This window comes from Amblyomma mixtum, chromosome 5 (assembly GCF_055824585.1).
Source record: "Amblyomma mixtum isolate Tamu chromosome 5, ASM5582458v1, whole genome shotgun sequence".
Taxonomy (NCBI): Eukaryota; Metazoa; Arthropoda; class Arachnida; order Ixodida; family Ixodidae; genus Amblyomma; species Amblyomma mixtum.
In genome coordinates, this window is record NC_143016.1 from 184,761,140 (window position 1) to 184,787,030 (window position 25,891).

Sequence of the window (25,891 nt, forward strand, 5' to 3'; positions counted from 1 at the left end):
CGAAGGGACGAGTAATGCTAATCGCAGAAAATGTGGTAGATCACAAAACAAACCTTTAAGTTTATTCCCTCGTTTATGGGTCCCTCGCTTTCGCTTTGGTCAAAGAAATGCGGCACTGAAATCAACGAAACCTTTGATCCCTCTTCTTCGAAGTGCTCCGTCGTCGGAAACCCGCAGAATTCGCGAAGTGCAAGGCCGATCACAAACACCATTACCTCACAATTTTTGACGACTACAGATCTAAAAACCGTAAATTTATGAATTTATACTGAATATTTTGCTATAATTTCTCGTCACCAAACAGAAGACCCAGGGCTGGGAAAGAATATAATTTCAGGAATCCAAACTTTTCACCAAATCGACCAGTTTAAGAAGGGGAGAATTCGGCCTGGCTAGTGCCCGATGACGGCGAAAAGCAGCGGTTACGCGAGACAGATGAGATCGGGACACGATCGACGCTGTCCCCACTTTTCGCACTGCGCGACACGTGTGTCAATAGACGGGGTGAGCGCACGTAGGCTCTGCCGAAAAAACGGCAGTGCTTCTCTCACTACTGTCCCGAGGTAAAATCATTCTGGCTAGTGCAGAGTGTCAAAAACTCATTATTTTATTCAATGCCTAGGGTAAAAACCAACGGCAAAAACGATTTCCAGCCATAATACAATACACTGTAGCGAAATGCGCCGTACATGGCCAAGCGAGCCCGTGTACTTAGAGGAATACTAAGTTGAAAGATGGTTGAAAGCATCAGCTATTGCTATGATTCTCAGAAACTCAAAACGCGCCTACAGGCCTTGAAAACCGGCGCTGCACCACCCCAACTCGACGCCGCTCCCTGGCCTCTTGCCTACCGCCAGCCCGCTAGCGACTGCAGCGCCACCTCGCTTGTTTGCAAACATGTCGGGGACTGCACAGAGATGCCAGCAACTATTTCTTCGTTCTTCGTGTCGCCCGTCTTCGCAACGCACTGGTCGCCATGTAGAGACAGCACGTCTGCTGCGCTTTCCAGTCGGAACGTGAATGGAAGAGTCGGTACGGATAGGGAAGGCCTTTATTGGCAGCGCTCATAAATAGGATAAATAGGTGGGTCTATGTACAGAGGAAGAGGGTGGGGGGGCCATCCTCAGAGGTAGGAGCTGAAGCGGCGGAACGGCGACGACGGGCACTTGGGGAAGAGCGACTCGCAGTCGCTGTTGCGCGCCCCCTGCAGCAGGTTGTCCGAGTACTTCGTGCTCCGCAGGACGTGTCCGCTGCGCCACAGAGAACACACAGTTAGTCATCCCTCAACTATAAGGGAAAACAAGACAGTACGCAAAAATATTCCAGGGGGAAAAATAAACACGAGCTACGAGGGGCTGGTAGTGGAAGCTTGAGATTAATTTCGACTTCGAAGCCCGGACAGTGTGCACATTACAATGGCACTCTCGCATTTGTTCTTCATCGACACGCCGCCGCCGCAGGCTGTATTTGCTCCCGAAGCCTTAGGCTCATCCTTCGAACGCCGAAGTTGCTGAGAAAAAACAAAGTCAGTCGATTTGGGTAATTAGTATTATAAATTAGGCTCAACGCGGATATGTGCGCTAGCATGACGTCTTTGTCGGCTGGAGCTACGACCTGCTAGGTGGCGCCAGGCTACCACCTAAATACCTTCCGTTTAGCTACTGTGCAAGCATCCTCCGAATCACGCTCTCCTCCTCACCGCTGCTGCTCATTCCGCTTAGCTCGGTGCGCTTAGGGGTAGCGCCGCATAATTAGCGCCCAAGGTTTCCACGTGGTTATCCACGACTACACCTTGGCAAGTAAGCCACCCGCTAGGGCAGTGGCACAAGGCAGGTGCTATGGCATCGGAGTGACTTGGGTTGCTTAAAGAATAAAGTCGGGCTAGTTTGTGCTTTTGGTGCACTGACTGCGACATACAGGGTCTGTTCTGAAAGTAGTAGGACTGTTTTTTTCCTGGGCGAACGGGTGGACAAGAGGTGGTCTCCGCGTGCAGGATCGTTGAAGGGGGATATTGGGAATGCTGGGGAAAATCGGCAGTCGTCTCTCGGCCGTTGAAGAGAGCAGGTCGCTTGTACTGCGAACCCCTGTCGAAACGTCTCGTAACGCAAAATCGTCGAGCGTTTACTGGATCAGCGATACGAGATCAAATTTTGAGTAAATCTTGGTAAAACGGGCAAAGCGACTAACAACATGATTAAGGAGGCCAAATGTGACGCTTCCATGGGTAGATCAGGTGTTTTTTGAGTGGCACAAGCTTTTCCGAGAAGGTAAGGAAAGAGTGGAGGAAGACGACCACTCCAGACGTCCTTCGACCCGCAAGACCAACGAAAATGTGTAGCGAGTGAAACATTTACTTAACAGTGATCGTAGAATGAGTATCAGAATGATTGCTGATGACTTGAGCATTCCTCAAACCCAAGTTTGTGAGATCGTGACAGAAAACTTATCCATGAGGAAAGCGTGCGCGAAGTTGCTGCCGGGAGTGTTGTCAGAGAAGGAAAAGACCAACCGGTAGGATCTTTTTCATCATGTGAATGAGGACCCCGATTTTTTGACCAGCACAAGGCGGCAACGCTGCCTCAGCCCCCCTAGAGCCTCGACTTGGCCCCGCCAGACGTTTTTCTATTCCCAAGAATAAAATCGTCGCTCGAGGGGAAACATCACTGATCGGTAGAGGTGGTCCAACAGGCCGTGACGAGGGAGCTAAACAGCATTCCGGTCCAGGCGTTCCTGGAGTCGTACGAAAACTGTAAAACTCATTGGCAGCAGTGTGTAGGTGCGGAAGGGTGCTACCTTGAAAAAATTGTAATCGTTTGTACTATTCTCTTGAATAAATTTTGTTTAAAAAAATGAGTCCTACTACTTTCAGAACAGACTATGTATTACTAGCGCTACAAAACACACACAAAGGACATCGAGCAGGAACACACGGGACTGACGCTCGACCTCAACTGGGTTGGGCTGGGAGCCAGGTTGCTCTTCCCGAGCAGCCTCTCACGGCCTGACACGCTGGGCAGCCTGCCACAAAACCGGCTTCAGACAGAAACATAGACATACAGTAAGATAGACAAACAGACTAACACAACGCCTCAATGTGGAGAATGGACACTATAGGTGCGAGCGGACTAAAACTTTTCGCTAATACATCGATACCAATGCCAAAACGCAATTTGGAGCAATTTATGGAACCCTAAAATTTCTGATTCGCACCACTATGAAGCAGAGTAACGTGCATATAGGAGCAGTCTGGAGCAAGTTTCGAAGCTTGAGCACTTTCTAGCAATAAAACTTTGTCGCAGATGCACTCTGGGGCATGTAGTTTATAATTCCTAATATCTTTTGTCGCAAACAGCGCAGAAATGTCCAAGTTCAATGAAAAAATGTTCTGCACCATCAAGATTAATGGCACAGGGTCTCACCTGCGAGGTCTTAAATTCTGCGTGTTGCGCCGTACACTTGAAAATGAGACAAACGTGCGAAATGTCATACATAATTCAAGATTTTGCGTGAATAATTCAGTTCAACAGGCCACACACGTGCACTCTCGAGCACAGCGGCTCAAATGTGCTGATGAGTGGCTCTTCACTGTTCTTCCGAAACCTTAAAAAACTTTCAGAAGCAATTACAGGCTGACCCATCGTCCGCATTTCTGTCTGTATTGCACACCAATCCTGCACTAACCCCGAACGATATGTACAAAGTGCCGGGATCGCCATGTTGCGAAACTTAAACAAATGGCAAAGTGGAAATACGGCAACTCCGTGCAGCTGAGCCCATTTCTAATGGCCTAGCTCGAATGAGGCCGACGCGGCAGTTAAAACGCGCTCTGCGGCTATGGGAATGAGTCGCATAAATCGAAAGTCCCCGCGAGAGCGGTCGCGGAAAGTTTTGCTTCACATGATATGATGCAAAAAAATATCAGGAGACGCATAAGCTTCGCCTGAAGAGTAGGCGCGATAGCGCCTTATTTTCTCTTTTTGTTCATTTTCTTTCTCATTTCTCACCGATTACAAGTCCACAATCACCGAACAGTCATCGATTACCAATCACTATCTTCGTTACACTGCAACATACACATGAACTCATACACATGATCATACACGGGAATTCATACACATGCACTCACACACGTGAACTCACGCACGTGCACTCACACACGTGCACTCACACACGTGCACTCACACACGTGCACTCACACACGTGCACTCACACACGTGCACTCACACACGTGCACTCACACACGTGAACTCACACACGTGAACTCACAAACGTGCGCTCACAAACGTGCGCTCACAAACGTGCGCTCATACACGTGCGCTCATACACGTGCACTCATACACGTGCACTCATACACATGCACTCATACACATGCACTCATACACATGCACTCATACACATGCACTCATATACATACATACACGTACCCGCCGATCCGAAAGACCCTGGTTCGAGCCGCCCGAGGCGGTCGAATTTTGATGGCGGTTATCGATCACGATCAAAAAGAGCAGACTCGACGGTCTAATAAAACTACCCGTGTGACAGTGGCCTTTATGAAGTGACTGTCGTGAGGGTCAGTATGACAAACATTTAGAATGGGGGACCCTATTGGTTAGCGTCACAGAGGGGATAGCAGGGCGCCTGCGCGTACGCGCAGGACAATAACCAGAGGGGCGTCACTTTTCTGCGCCCGAACACATGCGCCCCGCTTTTCCCCTATGAACCTAACAGATCATCCTGACTACGTCCACTCCAGGCCTCTCCCATGTCCCTCCAATTAACCTTTTTCTCGGCGAGCTGCGGCCACCTTACCCCCGCAAAGTACTTAATCTCATCCGCCCACCTAATTTTCTGCCGCCCCCTGCTACGCTTGCCTTCTCTTGGAATCCACTCCGTTACCCTTAAGGACCAGCGGTTATCTTGCATTCGCATTACATGCCCTGCCCAAGCCCACTTCTTCCCCTTGAAGTCATTAATCCGCTTTTGTTCCCTTACGCAATCTGCCCTCTTCCTTTGTCTTAAGGTTGCACCTATCCTTTTCCTTTCCATAGCTCGCTGCGCTGTCCTTAACTTGAGTGGAATCCTTTTCGTTAGCCTCCATGTCTCCGACCCACAGGTGAGTACCGGTAAGATACAGCTGCCATTCATGATCTGAGAGAACCTGCCATTAGCGCTCCACCCCATTCTTATTCTTCTAGTCATTTCCCTCTCATGATCCGGATAAGCTGTCAGTACCTGCCCTCAGTAGAGGTATTTCATTACCACTTCCAGGACCTCGCTACCAGCTGTGAACTGCTGTTCTCTTCCGAGACTGCTGACCCACCGCCTTCCTCCCTATTCTAGGAGTATAATTATTAGCCGCGCAAGTCGCGAGACGCGCTGATAGAGTTCGTAAAATGAAAACTGTACGCCCGAGACAGCCAAACATCAGCGAATATTAGGCCCTAATACTGTCTCAGGCGCCAAGGCTACGGCGCCTACAGCAAGGCTCCGTCTCCGTTCCGGAGCGAAGCGCCAGCAGCTCTTGCGCACAGGACGGCTTCAATCTGAGGTCACGCTGCCTCCGCCCGAGGGAAGCCCGCTTCCGGGCGCGGTTTATACGCGGAAAAGTGCAAATTTGCCCGCAGAGGGGCGCGCCTTGGAACGCGGAACTAAAGGGACTTAACGCGGAAACGCCGCGCTGCCGCATCCGCGTGTTTTGACCTTGGCAGCAGTAAAACAATGCTGGCGGCGCAGCGAAGCGAAACGACTGCGCTCTTCAACCCTCTCCGTACACGAAACGGCTGTGGTGTCTCCGGAGTCAGCACGAGGTATTCCCAGAGAGAGGTCATTCGACGCAGCGCTGACTCTGCAGGGCCTTCTGTAGTCAACCCGCTACGGCCGCTAAACAAAGCGCTGCCGGTCGCAAGATGCGCGACGCGTAACCTGCGTGGCGAAAACCGCAGAGCAGAACATATCGAAGAAACCGCCATATATTACTCGGCGTGATCGTGAAGGATAAAGTTTTGTTTCGCCCATCATTTGTTCTTTTACTTTCCTTTTGTCACCGGGGTCACGGCTGATATAACGGCGATTTTCGCCACCTAGGAAGGCGCCTCGGTGGAATTAACGCGGCGGCATCTATTTTAAAATTTCACGGTGAAGTCGAGCTTGCTCGTGGATGGTACCTGCCGCGGCGGCTCAGAGCTCAGCTGCTGAGGCGGAGTACCCGGGATCAAAACCGGCCGCCGCGGCCGGGTTGTAAGCCAGGTATTCCGCCTCAGTAGCAGAATGCCCTACCATGCAATTTCCTCGTGTGAGCAATGCAGTCTTGTTTCTTGAGGGTGGAAAGGAGGAATAAAAGAGGGAAGGGAAAGGTCGTTGCCTGGCGTTTGAAAACGGCCGACTTGAAGAATGGTCTTTGAGGAGAATTTGTAGAGAAGGCGTGCTTTGTCGAGAATTTAAAATCGAGGACATCGACAGTGTATACAATTGCTGTAAAACGGGCAAATTTTTGACGAAACCGGGAGTGTCATGTTTCGCATATCGGGTTACAACTAAGCACGGTACAGCAAGAGTAATGCAAACTATTGCTGGATACAAGAAGCGGCAAATGCTCCCTAAAGGCGGCCACCAGCCAGTGGCGTCGACCGGCTCTGATGACATCGCGGTTAATCCTGTTCTACCTGCTAGGGTGATATCGCAGGGGTGGCAGCTGAACGGGGATTAACCGCGGGTGAACTGGATTAACCCCGCCGCCATGAAATTCGATGGACGCCATTGGCTGGAGGGACTTCCTCGAGTGGCATCTGCTGAAAGCTTTCAACACTGTTGCTTCAGTTAGCTGATAAACATGCGTCCTTTTTGCCTTTTTTGTGCTCATACATTGTGCGATCAACTAGCAATCAACCACGCGCCACTTTAAATATGACCTTAGATCTCGAATCATGTACACACGTGTACAATGAGATCACCTTTTTCGGTTTGCTGTCTTCCCGGGGCAGTTAACTGGGCCGTGTGTTATGTTTCTTAGGCAGTGATGTAATGCATGCGTTATTAGACCGTTATTAGAGACTTTTAGTTGGGCATACGGAGTGAGCTTGCGTACGCAGCGACTCTGAATAACCAATGCGCATGCGCAGAATGCTAAGTGAAGGCTTAAAAATTTTCTAGCCTCAACAGCTGGCCCATTTACGCTGAAACTGCGCAGAGAACATGGGTATTGCGGTAACTGTTGTCTCGTAGTAAACTTGTCAACAGTACTTACCTGGTTCAGCCACGCATGATGCAAACTTGGAACCGTCTGCCTCAAAATCGACGAACCGAAAGCCGACAACTCTGGGTTTTCGCGATGGATGGATGGATGGATAGGAGCGCCCCCTTTGAAACGGGGTGGTGGCAATTGCCACCATGCTCAGCTTTTCTTTATTTATTATTTTTTTTTTGTTTACTGTGTTGGCAATTCTCATTAAGATTCTCCATCAACTTTTCCTACGGTTTCCTACTATTCTTACCTTATGCCACATCTCTGCTTTTCAGCCACCAATCCTCCAATCGCTTTTTGCTGACTTCCACTGCAGATTTATTTACATGACCATTGTTATCTTTAAACCCTAGGGCCTCAGAAAGAGTGACTGTGCCTGCATCGACATCCGGATGGATACCATCACATTTGATTATGAGGTGTTCAATTGTTTCCACAGATCTACCACACACTGCACATGTGTCATCTTCTTCGTTAAATTTCTTTTTGTAGCTGCGCGTTCTAAGACAACCTGATCTAGCTTCAAAAAGTAGGGCACTGCCTCTTGAGTTATCATAGAAAAATTCTTTCCTGATCTGCTTTTTCCAGAATCGATATAGTTCTACACTATGTTTCTTTTCCATTGAATTCATCCAATTTTTAACTTCCGCGTTTTTAACCTCTCGTTTAATGCTCTTTCTTTCTCCGTCCTCATGACCGGCATACTTACTGGTTAGTTTTCTAGTTCTTTTCCGCCACTGTGAGTCAACGTTCTTTCTGTATAAATATTTAAATACCTTAGCTGCCCATCTGTTATCGTCCAATTTCCTCAGGCGTTCTTCATATAGTATTTTACTCTTAGCTTCCCGTGCCTCGAACGATGCCCAGCCCATATCCCCTTGTACTGCCTCGTTTGTGGTTTTGCCGTGGGCACCTAGTGCTAATCTTCCAACAGCTCTCTGATTTACGTCTAATCTCGACTGAACTTCTGCCCTTAAGCACAGAACCGCATTGCCGAAAGTAAGTCCCGGCACCATTATTCCTTTCCAAATACCTCTTAGTACTTCATATTTGTTGTACCCCCATAATGCCCTATGTTTCATTATCCCGGCGTCTCTTCGTCCTTTTGCCCTAAGAGCCTGTTCATGCTTTTCCGTGTATATCTGCCCTTCGTTTAGCCATATCCCAAGGTATTTGTATTCGGCCACTTTGGGTATTTCGTGGCCTTGTATTGTAAGCACCTGATCAGTTGTATCGTTAAAAATCATCACACCTGATTTAGTTGCGCTAAAACTGAATCCTAGAGCGTCTCCTTCGTCTCCACAGCAATTAACCAAAGTTTGTAAATCTTCCTGGCTATCTGCTAACAGTACAATATCGTCCGCATACATTAAACCCGGGAGTCGCTGCTCAACTACATTTCCGCCTAATCTGTACGATAGATTATAACCCAGATTACTTTCTTCTAGCCTTCTTTCCATATTTATCACGTAAAGCATGAACAACAGCGGTGATAGAGGGCAACCTTGCCTTAATCCTTTGTGCACCCCTACAGTTGTGGTACTTTTTTTCCCTTCCCATGTAATTTCAACTTCATTATCTCGGTAGATTTCCTGTAGAAAATCAATTACCTCATCACCAATACCTAAATCTTTCAATATGCTCCACAGGAGTTCCCTGTTCACGTTATCGTATGCACCGCTTATGTCTAGAAAGGCTATAAACAGAGGTCTATTTTCCGCCTTAGCTATTTCTATGCATTGGGTAAGCACGAACAGGCTATCATCTAACCGCCTACCCCTTCTGAACCCATTCTGAAGTTCTCCGAGTATCCTATTCCCTTCTACCCATGACTGCATTTTTAATTTCACCGCCTGCATTGCCAGCCTGTAGATAACAGATGTTATCGTAATCGGACGGAAGGATTTTATGTTCATCTTATCTCCTTTCCCTTTATAAATCAAATTCATTTTACTCTGTCTCCAGCTGTGCGGAATTTGCTGATTTGTTATGACTGCCTGCAATGCTTTTATCAGCGCGGCCTTGCTTCTTGGGCCAAGTTCATTAATCAGCTTAATTGGAATTTCGTCTATCCCTGCGGATGTGGTTTTAGGAATATTCGCTTCCGCCTTTTCCCAGTTAAGACTAGTCAGTTCTAAGCTGTTCTCTTTTGTGCTGTCCTGTGTTGCCGCCTCACTTGGGGAGATTACCCCATTGGCGTCGCTAAAAGACGCAGCTATAAATGACGTAATGTAGTCCACAGCATCGTCTCCCTCCAAACATTTTCCCTCAGCATCTATAATCTGTTCCTGCTTTCTTTGATTTGTTTTTCCCAACCAGCTTATATGGTTCCAGAATTTTCTTGGCCCCCCTTTATTTGCCTCGCGAACTTCAGCCAGCCATTTATCAGAGGACTGCTTTATTAGGGCATTAGTGGCGCCATCTGTTGTTTGCACAGGAAAGCGCCGCGACGCGAAGGGCGCCGAAGTCAGCATTACAAGCTGGGCAGGTTCTTTGACGGCGCCAATGTCACCCTTTCCGGTAATCCGGCGATGGCGGTTTTCAGTTAGTCGATCTCGGCACAGACGATTACAAAGTTACATCATTCGTTGCTGAATCAACTAAGTATCATTCTAAAACTTCCTACGAGACAAAAGTTACCACAATGCGCAAGCACTGTGCTGAGTTTTACCGCAAACGAGTTAGCGGTTGAGGTGAGAAAATTATTGTAGCGTAAGCTACACTACTCGGGTTGGAAGGAGCTTCGCGTGCCCTCTGCGCTGACCATACTGCGCATGCGCGGCAGCCACGTGACGCCACGAGAGGCGCATCTGCGTCGCCCTCGCCGCCGTCGCCGGCGCGCGTGCTCCCGCCGGTCGGCGCATTCCAAGGGCGTGATGTCACAGTATCGGCATACGCGCCGGAGCCGCGTACGCAAGCCGCTGTGTTTACGACTGCCGCGCGCTACTGCGCATGCGCGAGGAGTGCGCACTGTGCGTACATAATGCGCGGGACATGCGGTTGGTGCAGTGCGGTCTCCATGGAGGTTAAAGGGTCAGTCTACATATTCTGGTAGTTGGCACTCTACAACATCAATAACGAGGGGTCTGCGCCCGGTTTGGGCAGAAATTTATATTTTATTTCGGCGTTAAAAGTCGCGTAAAAAAGCATGGTGGCGACCCAAAACGTTCATTTTGTTCAAGAAAGTGGTAGTCTTTTTTTGTAGAAGCATAAGTGAATATACTACGTACCATTTGTATGCCCCAAGAAACGCACGTTTTGTTCTAGTAAACTGTAGAAGGCTTACCGCTCACTTTTTCTGTCAATCACATGAATATTTATAGTTACACGTACGCAAAACGCAGGCACATTCCCACTTTTAGTTCAGCGTATGCTAGCAGAGACGCAAAAATAAACTCAGCCTATAGTGGCGCCATCTGGTCGTCAGGACGGGAACCATTGCTGTAAACAACACGACTCTCCACTTAAGCCTAGGAGCGGCAGAATCGTCGCTCTAATTATTAAAATAAAGCAAATTTATCTCTTATATGTTTTCTTATAGGCGAGATGAGACGAAGCGAAAGACAGGCGCCCCATTTATGGCCAGTGAACGCACTGAAAAAGGCAGCAACAACGAGAATTCAGTCCGAAGCGAGAGGTGCGGCTTCGACGGGCGCCGCCATGTTTGTCGCCGCGCGGCGGAAATCCAGATGGTTGCCATATGAGACTACCATCTCATACCGATGTGTTCCCACATTAATAAATTCTATTTTAAAATGTTCTACCGCACTCCTTGGCACCACAGCTGGCTAAACGGTAATTTGAGTAAAGAGCTATCGGTTGCCGCAAAGAAAATATGGTCGATAAAATTCAGTAGACTGACCCTTTAAAGAGAGTCGGGCCGCTGCCAGTCGCCGGAGAAGACTGGACAACCTCAATTCCTCACAGCTCGAGGTTGTCGCTTGGCAGTTAGCCGCTTACGCTACCGACAGGCGCGGACAAAAGTAAACGGAGCACGCAAATGTCTTCTAATATTTTTCACGCGTCACCTAATTGCAATTTCCAGCAGCGGTACGCGCATGCTGGTAGCGGAGGTTGGTGGGCTTTCTTGTAGACAGACAACGCTTCTTAATTACCAATGGAAAATGCATAAGTGCACTTCGAGCGCAATAACGTGCTCCGTTTACTTATGGCCACGCCTGTATATCCTGGCATAGCAGAGCTAAGCCACTGCCATTTTTTTTGTAGCTTTCACGATAAAGATGCACAATCTACATGCCGTCGCTGCATTTTGGACGCGATAGCTCGCTCAAATGGTAGCGGTTCGCTTTTATTCCGCCTACTCTCGGCCACACGTAGATGTATAAGCGACAACGAGCCCCTCTTATTCAGATAGTTTGGAGATTTTCAAGCTCTTAGGCCTAACTAAATGCAGGTTTTTTTACGCGTAGCAACGACACCTGGGGAAACAGTCCTCTAGCTCTTCGCCACTTGTTACATTTTCTATTTGCACAGTTTTTCTTCTTGCAACAAAAAAAGACTCGCAGTGTACCCACCTTTGCTATCAATGTTTACGAAATAACATTCTTCAGCCCAGCGTTCATAGGCTTGGAGAAGTCACAAGATGGCGCCACTGTTTACACCTGCACCTGAGGAAGCTACGGAACGGTGCCATTTACAGGGTACGCAACGACTGAGCGATGCGTACGCAAGCTTACTGCGTAAGCCCAACTAAAAGTTAAGTCAACTAATTAGTTACGTCAGATTTTATTGGATTGTTAACATCCTACCATGTTAGTGACTGATCCCAGCGATAGTGAGGGCATAGAGCAACTAGGAAGTGCAAAAACAATCACGATTAAGTGGTATTCGAATTATATCATTCAGCCCCTTGCTCTCCGTGGATAACACAGCACCGTATCAGATACACGCATGCCGTAATATGGCGTGGCATTATTGAAACAGCCGGGCGCAGGACTCTGGTTGACATTCCTCCTTTAGTCACGTGGGCTCCGATCTGTTAATAAACAGCGCCTCGTAAGCCGTGCTAGACCGGTAGTATCAACCTTTGAGAAATGCAGTTTAGCATCGCTACAAAGAAACGGTTCATAGAAAAATGATGAATATAATAGGCAACCAATTCTCTTGGAAGCTGCCATAGGAAGCTCTTGTGCCTCGTTTTTGCGAAGAGCTCTTCCATAACGGATCCGGTGAGCGCCGCTGGACATTTCGCCTGGGTGTGTCAACTGGTAAAGGTGTCCAGCACATCCACACCGATTCGATGCGGCAGACGGCAGTTCCCCTGTTCTTAAAAACCTCCTCGCTGCGCAAGGAGCACAGCGTGGGCTCTCTGCTCCCCTGGTTCCATGTTATCCGTTTTCGCAACATGGCCGTGAGGTTAAAACCGTTTGGCAGAGTGCTTGACAGCATCGAGGTCCCGCTGGGCCAAGCGGCTGAAAACGCAAAGCAATTTCCGTAGCGTGCGCTTTCTATACGTCTGTACTGCCCTGCGTACTCGTGTGCTGTGCGGCGAAGCGAAACTGCGTCGTGTGGTGGCTGGAGCGGCCACACGACTAGGTTCCAACAAATCGAAATTTTTTCGCCGCGACGCGCCACTCAATTCGCCCAGTCGTTTTCACGTGAACCTTCCTTTGGACCAGTTCGCGGCGCCTCCGCAGCGTGGCGTCGATTTAGTGAAGATCGGCACACCGGTGACGTATTCCGGTTTTACGTGAAGGGTGCATGCGCAGTCCAAATGTAGGGTCAGGTATAAAAACTACTGCGCATGCGCAACAGGCGTACGTAAAACTGCCATACGTCTCCGGTGTGCTTAAAGGGCAACTGCGGCACTTTTTTGAGAATTTCGCGATATTCAAGGATTAAAATCCACATAGGGTGTAGGTAAAGCATGCTAAGTGTTTTTGCACTAGCATTCAAAATATTGAAGTAATCGACGATTGAATTTTGCGCTTCTCCTCAATGCACTGGAGGAGTGCAGGGAAATTCAGCGTGACGTCACGGAAAGTATGATTTCAAATTACTGCTGTCGTCAGCCACACCCTGTCCTGACTCGTTATACGCCGCCAAACAACTCTCGGCAGGGTTTGCCTTCGGTGGCGTTGGTTTCTTTCCTTCAAAGCAGGCGCTTGTGCGTTGTAATTGTACCGATACCTTCGATGACTTCATCACGCGCCCCCCACTTGACGTTGTGCGATGCGGAGAAGCCTGAAGGGCGTCCGGATTTTAATCGGCGACTATTTCACTATTGCAAGTGCTAGCCCAAAAATACCTCGCATGCTTTACCTGCGAGTTTCACACATTCGACCCTCTTAAGCTCGTTGATTTCTAAAACACATGCAGTTTCCCTTTAATCTCTCGAATAGCTCTCGCTGAACGCGCGACACCGCTCAGTGGGCCGCGCGTACCCGAGCCTCTGTGCGCTGGTGAGAGTTCCGAAGACGCGCTATGCGGGCCTTTGCGTGGTAATTCCAGTTTCCCGTCTCGAGGGCCTTGAGCGCCCTTACAAATCGATACACGCAGCGCGAAATGGGCACTTGGGTCTGTTATGCACCTTTCTAAGAAAATTTTACCTCGTAAAAACGAGCTATTAATTCTTTTCGCTGCGATTGTTTCTCTTCTGCTCTATTTTTTCTCGCAGCTATAATGGGCTGGGTTTGTATTCTGTGCACTGTTCATTAATCTTTTTTTTTTGCGTTTGGTATTGTCAATATGCTGTAATACGTGATGGCGCGAGGAGCTCGTTCTGCTTAAAATCCTGCTTTTCCCGTCGTCCGGCGTCTGTCGGCAAAAATACCAGAATCCCGGATATCAGATGGAAAAATGAAATGGCAAGCTTTGGGTTTCGAACTCGGGCACTTTTTTTTTTCATAAGACCACGAAGGGATATTGGTAGAAAAGTGTCAGAGGGGCACCTAAGGAACGGGTTGTGATGTGTGTTGGGGATCTGTACTGTCCTTACAGTCATTAGAAGAAAAAATTAAGACCAAGAAATAAACATGCTAAGTATGCGTCAGAATATTAGCGCGGAATGAAAAGGCAGTGTTTTTGTGCATCATTGTACTTTAAGAAGTGCTGCGTGTGTGTATTGGTCTGGGTATGGGTGTGTAGTGGCACGGTATGTCGTACAGTCATAGCGATTGGTGGTTGGTGACTGGTAATCGATAATTGTGATTGGTAATCAGTAACGTGATAAGTATTTGTGGTTCTAACCATTGTCCGAGATCGTCAACGTGATTGCGGTTTGGTAATCAGTGAGAAATGTAGAAGAAATGAAATAAAAAGAGGAGGAGCAGGCGCAATTGCGTCTGCTTTCAAGGCACGCCCCGCACATGCAGTCTTGAATAAAAAATAAATAAAATAAGTAAACCGCGGCTTCCATGGGAGTTTAGAACGAGAATGGCCACTCTTTAGTTATACTCGCTATTTCATTATAATCCCTATTTTTTCAGCGAGGTGTTGTATAAGACTAGATTAAAGGCAGTACTCAATTGAATAAACTTCATACCCTTAAAGTATATGGCGCGAAAACATCAGTATGATATTGCCCCAGAGTTGAATGCTGCCCCTTTTGGTTGACTCAAGTTTCAGTTCAGTGCTGACACTGCACGGCTATGTTATAATTTATATTAAATTTATACGAGAAAAATTATATTACGCTAAGCTGCATTACTAGACTACAGCATTTTTTTTCGCTCTTTTGATGGCACATGCTCGTAAAATAGTTATGGCCGCAGTAAATTTCTCAATCGCATCTCTCGCCTTCTCTGGACTAGCTACCAGCAGAAAACTGCAAGATTTTATGTCTATGGTCGAAACGCAGGGGGTTCCACGTCGTATTTGAGAAGCATGATGCGGCGCCTTCTCTGGGACCAGATTTGCAGAGCGTTTAAAACAATCAAAACAAAATAAGCCGGCACTGGAGACTGCGATGCACTTTTCGCGAGCGCGTTACTTGTCAAAGCAGGCCCTCGACAACAAAAGCCGGGTCAGGTTTGGCACAGGTATGGCACAGTGCAACGGCTGCTTGTCAAAGGCGAGAGAAAATCACCATGGAGCTGCCTCACGAATGTTTTCCACGTGGCGTGCCTCAAGATGGATTTGTCCCCCCCCCCCCCCCCCCCCTATGTAATGCCCCAGTGGGCCCTTAGGGTTTTTGAATAAATAATAAATAATAAATAAATATCCGGGGCCAAATGGCGGGTTTCTGTGACAGTTTTACCCTCAAAGGCTCGCAGCATTTCGTTCGAACGACAGATGCAAACACCCGCCGCGGTGGCTCGGTGGTTACGGCGTTCGGCTGCTGACCCGAAAGACGCGCGTTCGATCCCGGCGAAATTCTAGAGGCCCGTGTACTGTGCGATGTCACTGCACGTTAAAGAACCCCGGGTGGTCGAAATTTCCGGAGCCCTCCGCTACAGCGTCCCTCATTGCCTGAGTAGCTTTGGCACGTTATACCCCAATAAACCGACAGATGCAAATGCCGTTATACACGCCGGTTGCTCGCATCGAGACGTAAAAGACTACAAACCACAGCTACGTACCACGGTGGCAACATCCCCGGGTTGACAAGGGTACCTTGCACAGCAGTCGTCCTCTCAGGGTTGCTTTTTCACGCAAAACTCCCCTTCATCAAGGACTTACTTTTTGTTCTGTGGCGTAATCTTTACCGAACCTTACTCGTAATTCTATGAGCAAAATTGAAAACATGCCGCATGACACGACACCTGTAGTTGCGCCATCAACCGGTTTATTCATCTCTATTTTGTCGCTTTAACCCCTGCGACGCACTCATTAAAGCAGATGGGTAAGAGGGAGGGAGGAGGCAAAAGGAGCAACATAGTAACCAGGTGAGCACAAAGAACGCGGCAGTACCTGAAGCCGCAGAGTTGGACTGTATTACGCCAATTCAGTCAGCCCCGTGTGTCAACCAACGATTGATAGGTCAGAGTGAAGGCACTGGAACGATATGGGTCCGTCTAGTTACGCAAAAACTCCACCTCATCTCAGTAACTTAAGGACCATCTCAGTGCATCCCCCTGGCGCACATCAGCGTTGACTATAGCCCGATGGGGACTTGGCGCTATGCCTCCTGCCTTGCGGCGTCAGCCAGGTGGTCGAGGTATATACTGTAACAACAAACCCTCTATGCTCTGTTTCATACATAGCAGGCAAAGCTGGCCCGCCTGTTCGCGCAGGTGAAGCCCGCGCCAAAAAAAGCAGTTCGCCATACAACGACTATTAGCACAGACGTATTTCGTTGCAGCAAATCTCAAGTGCCGTGAATGGCAACCTCCTGGACTTCGTTTTGCCTCTTGCCACATTTTCGTCCTGCGACTCATCGAGACTTCGACAATCAAGAAAGACACGTCGCGGTATGATACTCGGCTGGTAGGGCGAATCGCTTTTCCTCAATCCGCGCCTAAAAAGTAGTCCAATTATAGCCAGAGGGTCCGAATTCTGAGCGCCTTACAGCCTTGACCACGATCTTCAGCGCTACCGCTTCGTTTTAAACGGTTTTGTCTTCGTTTTCGTTCGAATACTCAGCGAGGCGACGAGAAAAATGAATTATGTGTTGCGGAGTAATATGGCTTCGCGGATGAACTACTGCCGCAGCCTCCGCAGCGTTGGCTGCTATGTATGAAACAGGGTATAGGCGCTTCCATCGTGAGAATGGTTTATCCATCTTGAGTAGAGCATGTGCGCGAAAAGAACGCTCACAAGACTGGGAAGAGGATATAGCGTACCTGAAGAGGTCCACGACCCTGGCGATGGTAGGGTGGGAGCGGGCCAGCCACTGTCCCACCTCGCAGGCTGCCCTGCGCCGGCACTCGCCGTCGGGCACGTCGATCACGTCCAGTCCCCGCTCGAGGATCTCGGCCGTCTCGAGCTGTCGGCCGACGCTGCCCAGGTTCTCGCGGAGCCCGAGCGAGGTCAGGTAGGGCACCAGCCGGGCCTTGAGCCCCACCAGGGAGAGCAGCGCGGGCAGCGCCGTCGGCACGAAGCTGAACAGGTAGTAGGCGGCCCCCAGGAAGATGAGCGGCGCCGCCACGGGCGCCAGCATCGAGTGCACCAGGCGCAGAGGCCCCGGGAGGAGGAAGCGACCCGCCGGCGCCAGGGACGTGTCCGTTGGCGACCGCTCCACGGGCGTCGTCTCCACCGCCGCAGGCAAGCTGCTGCTCGCTGCGGCCCAGTTTCCGCTGCTCACTGCGGCCCATCGAAAACATCATGAGGGGACACGCTGACTTCAATTGCCTTTTGGAGCGAAAAGCTTCACTAGGCTCGTCAACACCGAGTTTGGTCGCCGCCGCCGTCCCAAGAGGAGAAGGTTCTTTCGCGAGGCGTTGTGAGAACGTGTGAGCGGCAGCCACCATCGCCACCGTTGACCTTTCGCCGCAGCCGTGCGCAGTGCACATTTGAAAAGACGGGTACATAAGACGCGCTTGCCCATAGAACAGGCGCAGACACTCGCCATGGAAGGAGAACAAGAGGCAACAGTCGGACGGCGCCGAAACACCGATCCAGAAGTGGTAGCTTGGGAGTTGGCTGAAAAGCAGCGAGGGCTTTTCGCTAGTTGGTCCATTACGAAGGTGCCCTAAGGCGAAACGAAGATCGGTAAGAAAAGAGCGCTGATCTCGCCGCTCGCCACCACGACAACACAAAGGTTTTGGCGCCGCAGCGGCAGGACTCGCTAGCGTTTTCGCTTGCATGTGATAACTTTTTCGAGGTTCGAGCCAACTGGCGGTTTCACCCGTCCCTAAAGACGCCGCACAAAGGGAGAGGGTCACGGGGCAGCGCACCCGGCTTCTCTACTGTTTTCGCGGCGAGGAGGAAAATACCGTCGAACTCGACCCGCCCAACGCCACTTTTCCCTGGCTGGGGTGCTGAGGCATGGTACGTCAGAATACGTATGTGCTACCATGCTACGGAGTCATTTGCGCGACGAAGTAGCTGCAAAGCGCCATGAATCGAGACACAATGTCGTTGGGCTGTTCTCGTTGCACTGAGAACTATCGAAAGCATGGAAAAATTAGTTTCAGAACCGCACGAAACGCAATAGCCATGGTATGTGCGGGCCCAAGCTCTTTCTGTTTCCAATGGGCAAAGGCAAGCTGCGTTTTTGGATTTCAAGCACCAACCGAGTGTTTAACCATATCGGCAACGTCACGTGCGTGCTCTGAACACTTTTTTGGTGGAGAACGGGCGGTCAAAATCGTAGTACCCACTGGTGCTTAAGTTGTGTCATGAGCGGAAGAAACTATCGGCAGCATAAGTTCATGGGATGCTGGTTAGCGGAGAAAAAAATTATTCAGCACAGACACCTGAACGCTACTCTGCTAGTTGAAAAGTTAATTATAAAAAATTATAGTTAGCCAGCTTCTACCAAAGACGGTTTACCGGTTTTTTTAGTGTCCGCAAACACTGGTAAGACAAGCCTGAATACCCAAAGGCCTATTTCTGAAAATTCTTGGAAGCGTTCGTTGAAACACCCGGTGTATCCCTGCCTGGCAGGCGTCTAAGTGCGGCCAATCAGTTCTGACATTCGTGTAAAATTTATGACCAACCGCTTGCCGCAGAATGTTCCGGATGGTGCCATACAATTCAGCCCAATGTATAGCGTAAACTTACTAGTGAAGTTACAGCCTATAGCTTGCGGCAAGGATTCGAACCGGCGACCTATGTACCCCAATTCCACGTCCTTACGAACCTTCATATGAAGATTGCTGCTCAACCGTTCGTTGAAGAGTGCTCCGGATGGTGTCATACGATTGAGCGTTTCATGCAGCATAAACTTCCTAGCTTAGTTTGAGTTTATCTCACGGCAGGGATTCTAACCGGAGACCAATGAAGGTGTTTTAATGCTGGATATTCGAGCCTCTACAATTTCGCCTCCATCGACATTCGACCGCCGCGGCGGGGATCGAACCCGTGTCTTTCGGGTCAGCAACCGACCGCCGTAAGCACTGAGCCGTAACCACTGCAAAGGCTGAGGTAGCAAGAATACCGTTATATATGAAGAGACTGCTTACACCGTCATACAAACATGCAGATTGCATGCGCTGTCATATATTATCATTCAAACATTACTTACACTGCCACAGTCAATCACAAACGTAAATGTTTTATTTGTTTGTGTGAGGGCGAACGATCGGAAGGATTGGGTAGGCGGAATCGGTTAAGCAGTGTAGGCAGAGCACAAAAAAACTGTTTGAAATTTGCAGTTGCTTCGAGGAAGTGCGGCGTACCATAGTTCACAATGGTGAGTCAGGTGGTAATGTGTGTTTTTAAGCGAGTCAAATGTTTACTTAGGTTTTCTTCGCGAACAAAAGCTCGGAAGCTTTTTATGTAAGGCTCGCCCCGCTACCAGCGCTACCACAACGCTGATGCGTTTGGCAGCGGCCGGACGCCGCCATCGACCACCAAATCGAAGAGCAAAACATTACAGCTGATTACTGGCCGGGCTGTCTGATTGCTCCCTAGACGAGGTACAAAAATCATTGGTTTCAGTTTATTCTAAGTGTTCGTTCACAATATCACTAAAGCTGCCTCTGCTAACTCTGCCGAAGATTATTTTGGATTTCATAATACCAACGTTACGAGTGCAGATACGCCAAAGACGTAATTGTCACGCAGCGAACGTCAGGGAGCGGCCTCCACGTGCCTTCCAGATCCGTTTGCGGTAATTTGAAAGTTATTCTAGTGAATATGAGTTCTGAGTTTTGCGAGCATTACGTAATGGCGGCAACTCAAGCGGCGCTGTCAATTCGCTCATGATTGCTTATCGAAAGCCACCAGGATTGCGCGTGCGCCTACAGCGCTGCAGGGCATAGCTTGGGCCCCATTGCGCGCCCGTCACACGACCACGAACATGCTGCTGTTGACGCATACGCTGCTCTGGCGCAAGTGGAGCACTTAACACCAGGGTCCAGGTGAAATCGAAGGTTCGTCAAAGTTCGTTGGGGTTCGCCTCCGTATTCTCCCTCTGTCCTGGCGTCAAGGCGTCCTGGCGCCCGCGGTGCGCCGACAAAAAGCATTTCATGATTAATCGTCAGCCTGACGACGCCAACTGCAGGGCAAGGACATCTCCCATGTCTCTCCAATTAACCCTGTCCTTTGTCCGTCGCGGCCACCGTATTCCCGGAAACTTCTTAATCTCATCCGCCCACCTAACTTTCTGCCGCCCCCTGCTACGCTTGCCTTCTCTTGGAATCCACCCCGTTATCCTTAAGCACCAAGCGGTTATCTTGCCTTCGCATTACATGCCCTGCCCAAGCCCATTTCTTCCTCTTGATTTCAACTAGGATGCCATTAATCCGCGTTAGTTCCCTCAACCACTCCGCCCGCTTCCGATCTCTTAACGTCACGCCTATCATTTTTCTTTCCACAGCTCGCTGGCTTGTACTCAAGCTGAACGCTTTTCGTTAGCCTCCACATTTCTGCCCCGTATGTGAGTACAGCCAAGATACAGCTGTTGTATACTTTTCTCTGGAGGGATATTGGTAAGCTACCATTCATGATCTGAGAGAACCTGCCATACGGGCTCCACCCCATTCTTCTAGTCATTTCCCTCTCATGGTCCGGATCAACGGTCACTACCTGCCCAAAGTAGACTATTCCCTTACCACTTCCAGCACCTCGCTAGTAATTGTGAATTGCTGTTCCCTTGCGAGACTGTTGAACACTACTTTGGTTTTCTGCATCTTAATTTTTAGCCCCACCGTTATGCTCCGCCTTTATAACTCATTGATCATGCTTTGCAGTTCATGTCCCGAGTGACTCAGAAAGGCAATACGCGCCGCTAATTCATGCGCGTCTGCTGTCATATGAACTAAATCAGTGTACACTACAATACCACCTATTTTGCCAGGCGATATGCCGGCCCAAATGGACGGCGTCACTTTTACAGCACCTGCCGAACGATGATATAATTGTAAAAGTCTACGAAAGCAGTCTCTCTGCGTCCACACCAAGCACGGAGGAACATGTCCATGGAGGGAAAAAGAACAAAGGAGGGAGCGTCCGGCGACAGCCTTGAAGCCTATTTTTAACAAGATAGTAAAAAAAAAAAGAGTTTGTCCCGCCATGATCATGCCACGAGATAGCGTGCGGTAAATCGAGCCCCGCTGCGCGCGCGCATGCGCCGATTAGCGCAGCTAACTGACTGTAGATAAACCTCCTTGCTGTAGACGTCCAAGCGCGCATACGCGCGCACTAAAACATACCAGGACCAAAACATAAAGGACTGACTGGGAGAGCGAAACACTGAGGGAGAAAACGGCTTCATAAGCACTCGGCTTGCGAAAAATGGCAGCGCGAAGTCACGCTCCCTCCTCAGTTTTTTTTTTTTGCTCCATGAACATGTCATTGCGTCTGCGCAACTGGATTGGATTGGTAACATCCGATAAAGCGGCAAGTCCGCAGGTTGCCAACATAGATCTTATTTTTCGTTAAATTTAGCGCGACGAGAACTTCTGTGACTAGAAGGGGCATTTTTGCGCAGCGTCGCGCAGCTTTAACAAAAATGCGCAATTGTATCAAAATGGCGTAATTGGCGCAGCTGTTGCACCCCTGCCCTCTGGGTAACATTGCGAAACTATGGCGACTGTGGGGAGCATTTGGTACTTTGCTTCTACGCCTCCTTTTGCTGTCGTATTGGCTGACAACACGAGGAAATGAAACGAAAATTATTTAAGCTTCAAAAACCCCGGTGTTGGTTCGTGCATCTTGTTACCAGCACAGTCCAAGCATAGGTGCTTGCGAGGTTTCTCCATTTAGTGCTTCCGGCACGCAGCCGTAGCATCAGTGCAAAGCTCGTCCGCGAAACCGCGTTCAGCACCGCCATTCTCCTGTCGTAGGGGTGGCTCGTGTGAACGTTTGTCGGTATTTGCCGGAGGCCGCGCGGCCATCGCGACGCGCCGGTGTGATCGCGTCTTTGCCGTCGTGTCATCTGCGGAGCCACATTACCATGCACAGACGCTGCAGAAGCGCGAACGGAATCATCATCATCATCATCAGCCTGACTACACCCACTGCAGGGCAAAGGCCTCTCTCCCATGTCTCTCCAATTAACCCTGTCCTTCGCCAGGTGCCGCCACTGTAACCCCTGCTACGCTTGCCTTCTCTTGGAATCCACGCCGTTACCCTTAAGGACCAGCGGCTGTCTTTCCTTCGCATTACATGCCCTGCCCAAGCCCACTTCTTCCCTCTTGATTTCAACTAGGATGTCATTAACCCGCGTTTGTTCCCTCACCCACTCCGCCCTCTTCCGATCTCTTAGCGTTACACCTATCATTTTCCTTTCCATAGCTCGCTGCGTCATTATATAGAAGGCGTCATATAGTAGAAGGCTACTTGGTCCCTCGCGTGGTGACAGGACAAAGACACAGGACAGAGCAGAACTGGCGTTGCCTCCCGTCTTTGTATTGAGCTCCAGCTGTTTTGCGCTGCTCGCATCACCGTCCGAGCCTGGAAGCAACACTAGCCGGCCTCCACCGAGGCCAGCACGGAGGCATTGGCGCTCAGAGCAGAACCGGATGGCAGCAGGCGCCGTCTGTTCACTCACCTACGGGGTCAGCCCGGACTGCGTGGTTGCAAAGCACCAAGCCCATGTAGATCACGAAGAGCGCGCGCATGGTTGTTGACATCATCCTGCGTGTACGTTGCGTAAGCTGTTAGCCATCTTTTGGACACCTTCGGAGGCCCCAGGGGGTCTATACATATTAATTGTTCATGCATTATTCAAAATTTAAAAAGAAACGCAACCAAGAGTTTGTTCTCGCTATGTTAAATATACAGTTAGTCTTGGCCGTGGAGCCCAACCTGTTCAAGTCATGGCAAGAGTCATGGCACATCCGGCTCACAAAGGCGGCGATGAATAGAACTCCAGGAACGCTCCCCTCTGCGTACGTTAGTGGACTCCGCCACGTGCTAAGAAAGGGAGAGCGAAGGCAACACCCCGCTGCTGCTGGCACAATTTAGTCACCCCTGAAGAAAGAACCGAGTTGGTCCCGAAACGTTGGGCAAAATTAAAATATTGGTTGGCGTCAGTTTTTCTCTCAACTACCTAACTACCTTCCACGCGCTGACACGCGCACGTGGAAGGTAGTTAAAAGGAAGGTAAAGGAAGGTGGAAGGTAAAATAGTAGTCATAACTATTTTGAGCATAGCGAGAGCAAACTGTTGGTTGGGGTTTTCTTTTTTTCATTTCGAATGATGCTTGAACAATTGGTATGTATAGACCTCCTGGAGAAATCGCCTACGCCGATTGAACAATTTATGATTAAAATTGGTTTTGGAAGTTGTCTTATTTCAGTTTTCACCGCCGAACGATGGCTATGCGTCACATCCTAGTTCGGACAGCGTTGAGGTCCTCTGAAGCATGCAAAAACTGCGATGAAATTGCTGTGTTGTTTTAATTTAGTCCCTCATGGACCCGAGCAAGAACAAATCAGAAAGCGGCAAATCGATCCAGAGGCTGGTGCACCAGTACACGGGCACGGACGAACAGCTACTCGAGGAAGTCCGGGTCAAATGCTGCGGCAGAGACCAGGTCGAAAGCTACCAAGAAGAGTACCAGGGCGAAGAGAATCCAACCATGGATCGGCCCATAACGAGAGAGGAAGTCGTCGAGGCGATCAGGTCGGCAACAAAAAACGCAGCAGCGGGGGCGGACAGAATCAAGAACTCGCTCATAAGAAACCTCAGCGATGGAGCCATAGATCAGCTCACAGCCTACTTCAACAAGCTCTGGCAAGAAGGAACAGTGCCGGCCGAGTGGAAACACGCGGTTGTGGTAATGATCCCGAAGCCAGGCAAGAAACTCCAGGTCGAGAACCTCAGGCCGATCTCCCTCACGTCGTGCCTGGGCAAGATGTACGAGAAAGTAATCACAAAAAGGATCCAGTCGCACCTAGAGAAGAACCAACTGTACCCAGACAGCATGTACGGGTTCAGAGCCCACCTGTCTACGCAGGACGTACTACTCCAACTCAAGGAGGAAGTACTCGAGAAAATGCCGAGAAGTGGCGAAAACGTTGTCATGGCCCTCGACATAAAGGGAGCCTTCGACAACGTGAGCCACGCCGCCATCATGGAAGGCATCAACAACACCAACTGCGGGGGAAGAACCCACGACTACATCAGGGCCTTCCTGAGCGACAGAACAGCGACCGTGGGACTAGGCGAGCTGAGAAGCGACGTCTTCACCACGCCTTGCAAAGGAACACCCCAAGGCTCCGTGATATCGCCCGTCCTGTTCAATATGGCGATGATCGGGCTAGCAAGACGACTCAAGGAAATCCCGGGCATCCAACACGCGATGTATGCCGACGACATCACGGTGTGGGTCACCCAAGGATCGTTAGGGGAGAAGCAAGACAGACTACAAGAAGCTGCGACCTGCGTAGAGACCTACGTCAGGGAGAGAGGCCTGAGATGTTCGACGGAGAAGTCGGAAATCATCAGGATCGGAAGAAATCCTACCAAAGCCTCGCTGGAAGTAGTTCTAGAGGGGCAACTGCTCCAAGAACAGAACATGGTACGAATCCTAGGCATGTGGCTGCAGAGCAGCCGAAAATGCAGCCATACCATCAGCCTGCTGAGAAGAGCCGCGGAGCAGGTTGGCAGAATGATCAGTAGTCTCTCAGAGAAGGTACGGGATGAAAGAAGAAGGTACCCTCAAACTCGTCAACAGCCTAATCGTTAGCAGAGTTATGTACTCCTTGCCCTACCACGCAACAACAAAGGCGGAGCGAGAGCAAGCCGACTGTATTCTCAGGAAGGCATACAAGATTGCTCTACACCTGCCCAGAAACGCATCAGACGAGAAGCTACTCCAACTCGGAATCAGCAATACCTTCGATGAGCTTGCCGAGGCTCAATTGGGGGCACAACTCATCAGACTCAGAGGCTCCTCTACGGGAAGGGCGCTCCTGAGAAGGTTGGGTCGGAACACGTGCGAACTGGTAGACAGATACGCGGACGTACCGGACGACCTTAGAAAGACCTTTAGTGTAGGACCCCTGCCTAAAAACATGGATCCTAACCTACACGAGGACAGACGAAAAGCAAGGGCCGAGCAGATAGAAAGGAGGCTAGGCCGATCAGAGAACACAGTCTATACGGACGCCTCCATGTACGTACAGGGTCCGTCAAAAGTTCCCAGGCCACATGGTCCGCTTTTCATCGGTATATCCTGGCACTTAAGATTCCGATAGAGCTAGCGAGGTTCTCAGATGGTAGAACGATCCTTCTTCTATTCTCTACAGATATTTTGAGCTTCGAGGGTATCTCAACAGCCCGACTATGCTGCTCAAAAGCAAACCCTGTGGCCTTGGAACTTTTGACGGACCCTGTACATGCAGGGAAGCGCTTAGCCGCTACGGTGGTAGTTAATAGCACAGGAGACATGGCCACATGCGCCTCAGTGGAGGTCGTGGGCATAACGGAGGCCGAGGAAATTGCCGTCGCGCTGGCGGTAGCAGAAGGCTATAGGAAAGGCCGATCCCTAAACATCTTAACAGACTCGAAAGACACGTGTAAAAACTATACGAAGGGCAGAATTAGCGGCATGGCCCTCAGGATAATCAGTGGGGCAGCAGCCTCTGCTGAGAAGACACCCATACAACACATAATCTGGGTCCCAGGCCACGCAGG

General features: G+C 49.7%; 1 protein-coding gene across 1 annotated transcript; it reads right to left on the reverse strand.

The window, feature by feature from the left end:
- Positions 1-1,123: 1,123 nt before the first annotated feature.
- LOC149345096 (uncharacterized) lies at positions 1,124-22,869 on the reverse strand. The gene is made up of 3 exons (XM_089547365.1): positions 22,800-22,869; positions 16,984-17,443; positions 1,124-1,250 (listed from the first exon to the last, which is right to left on the reverse strand). Exons 1-3 carry the CDS (start codon positions 22,867-22,869, stop codon positions 1,124-1,126), a joined length of 657 nt encoding a protein of 218 aa, XP_089403491.1.
- Positions 22,870-25,891: the final 3,022 nt, after the last annotated feature.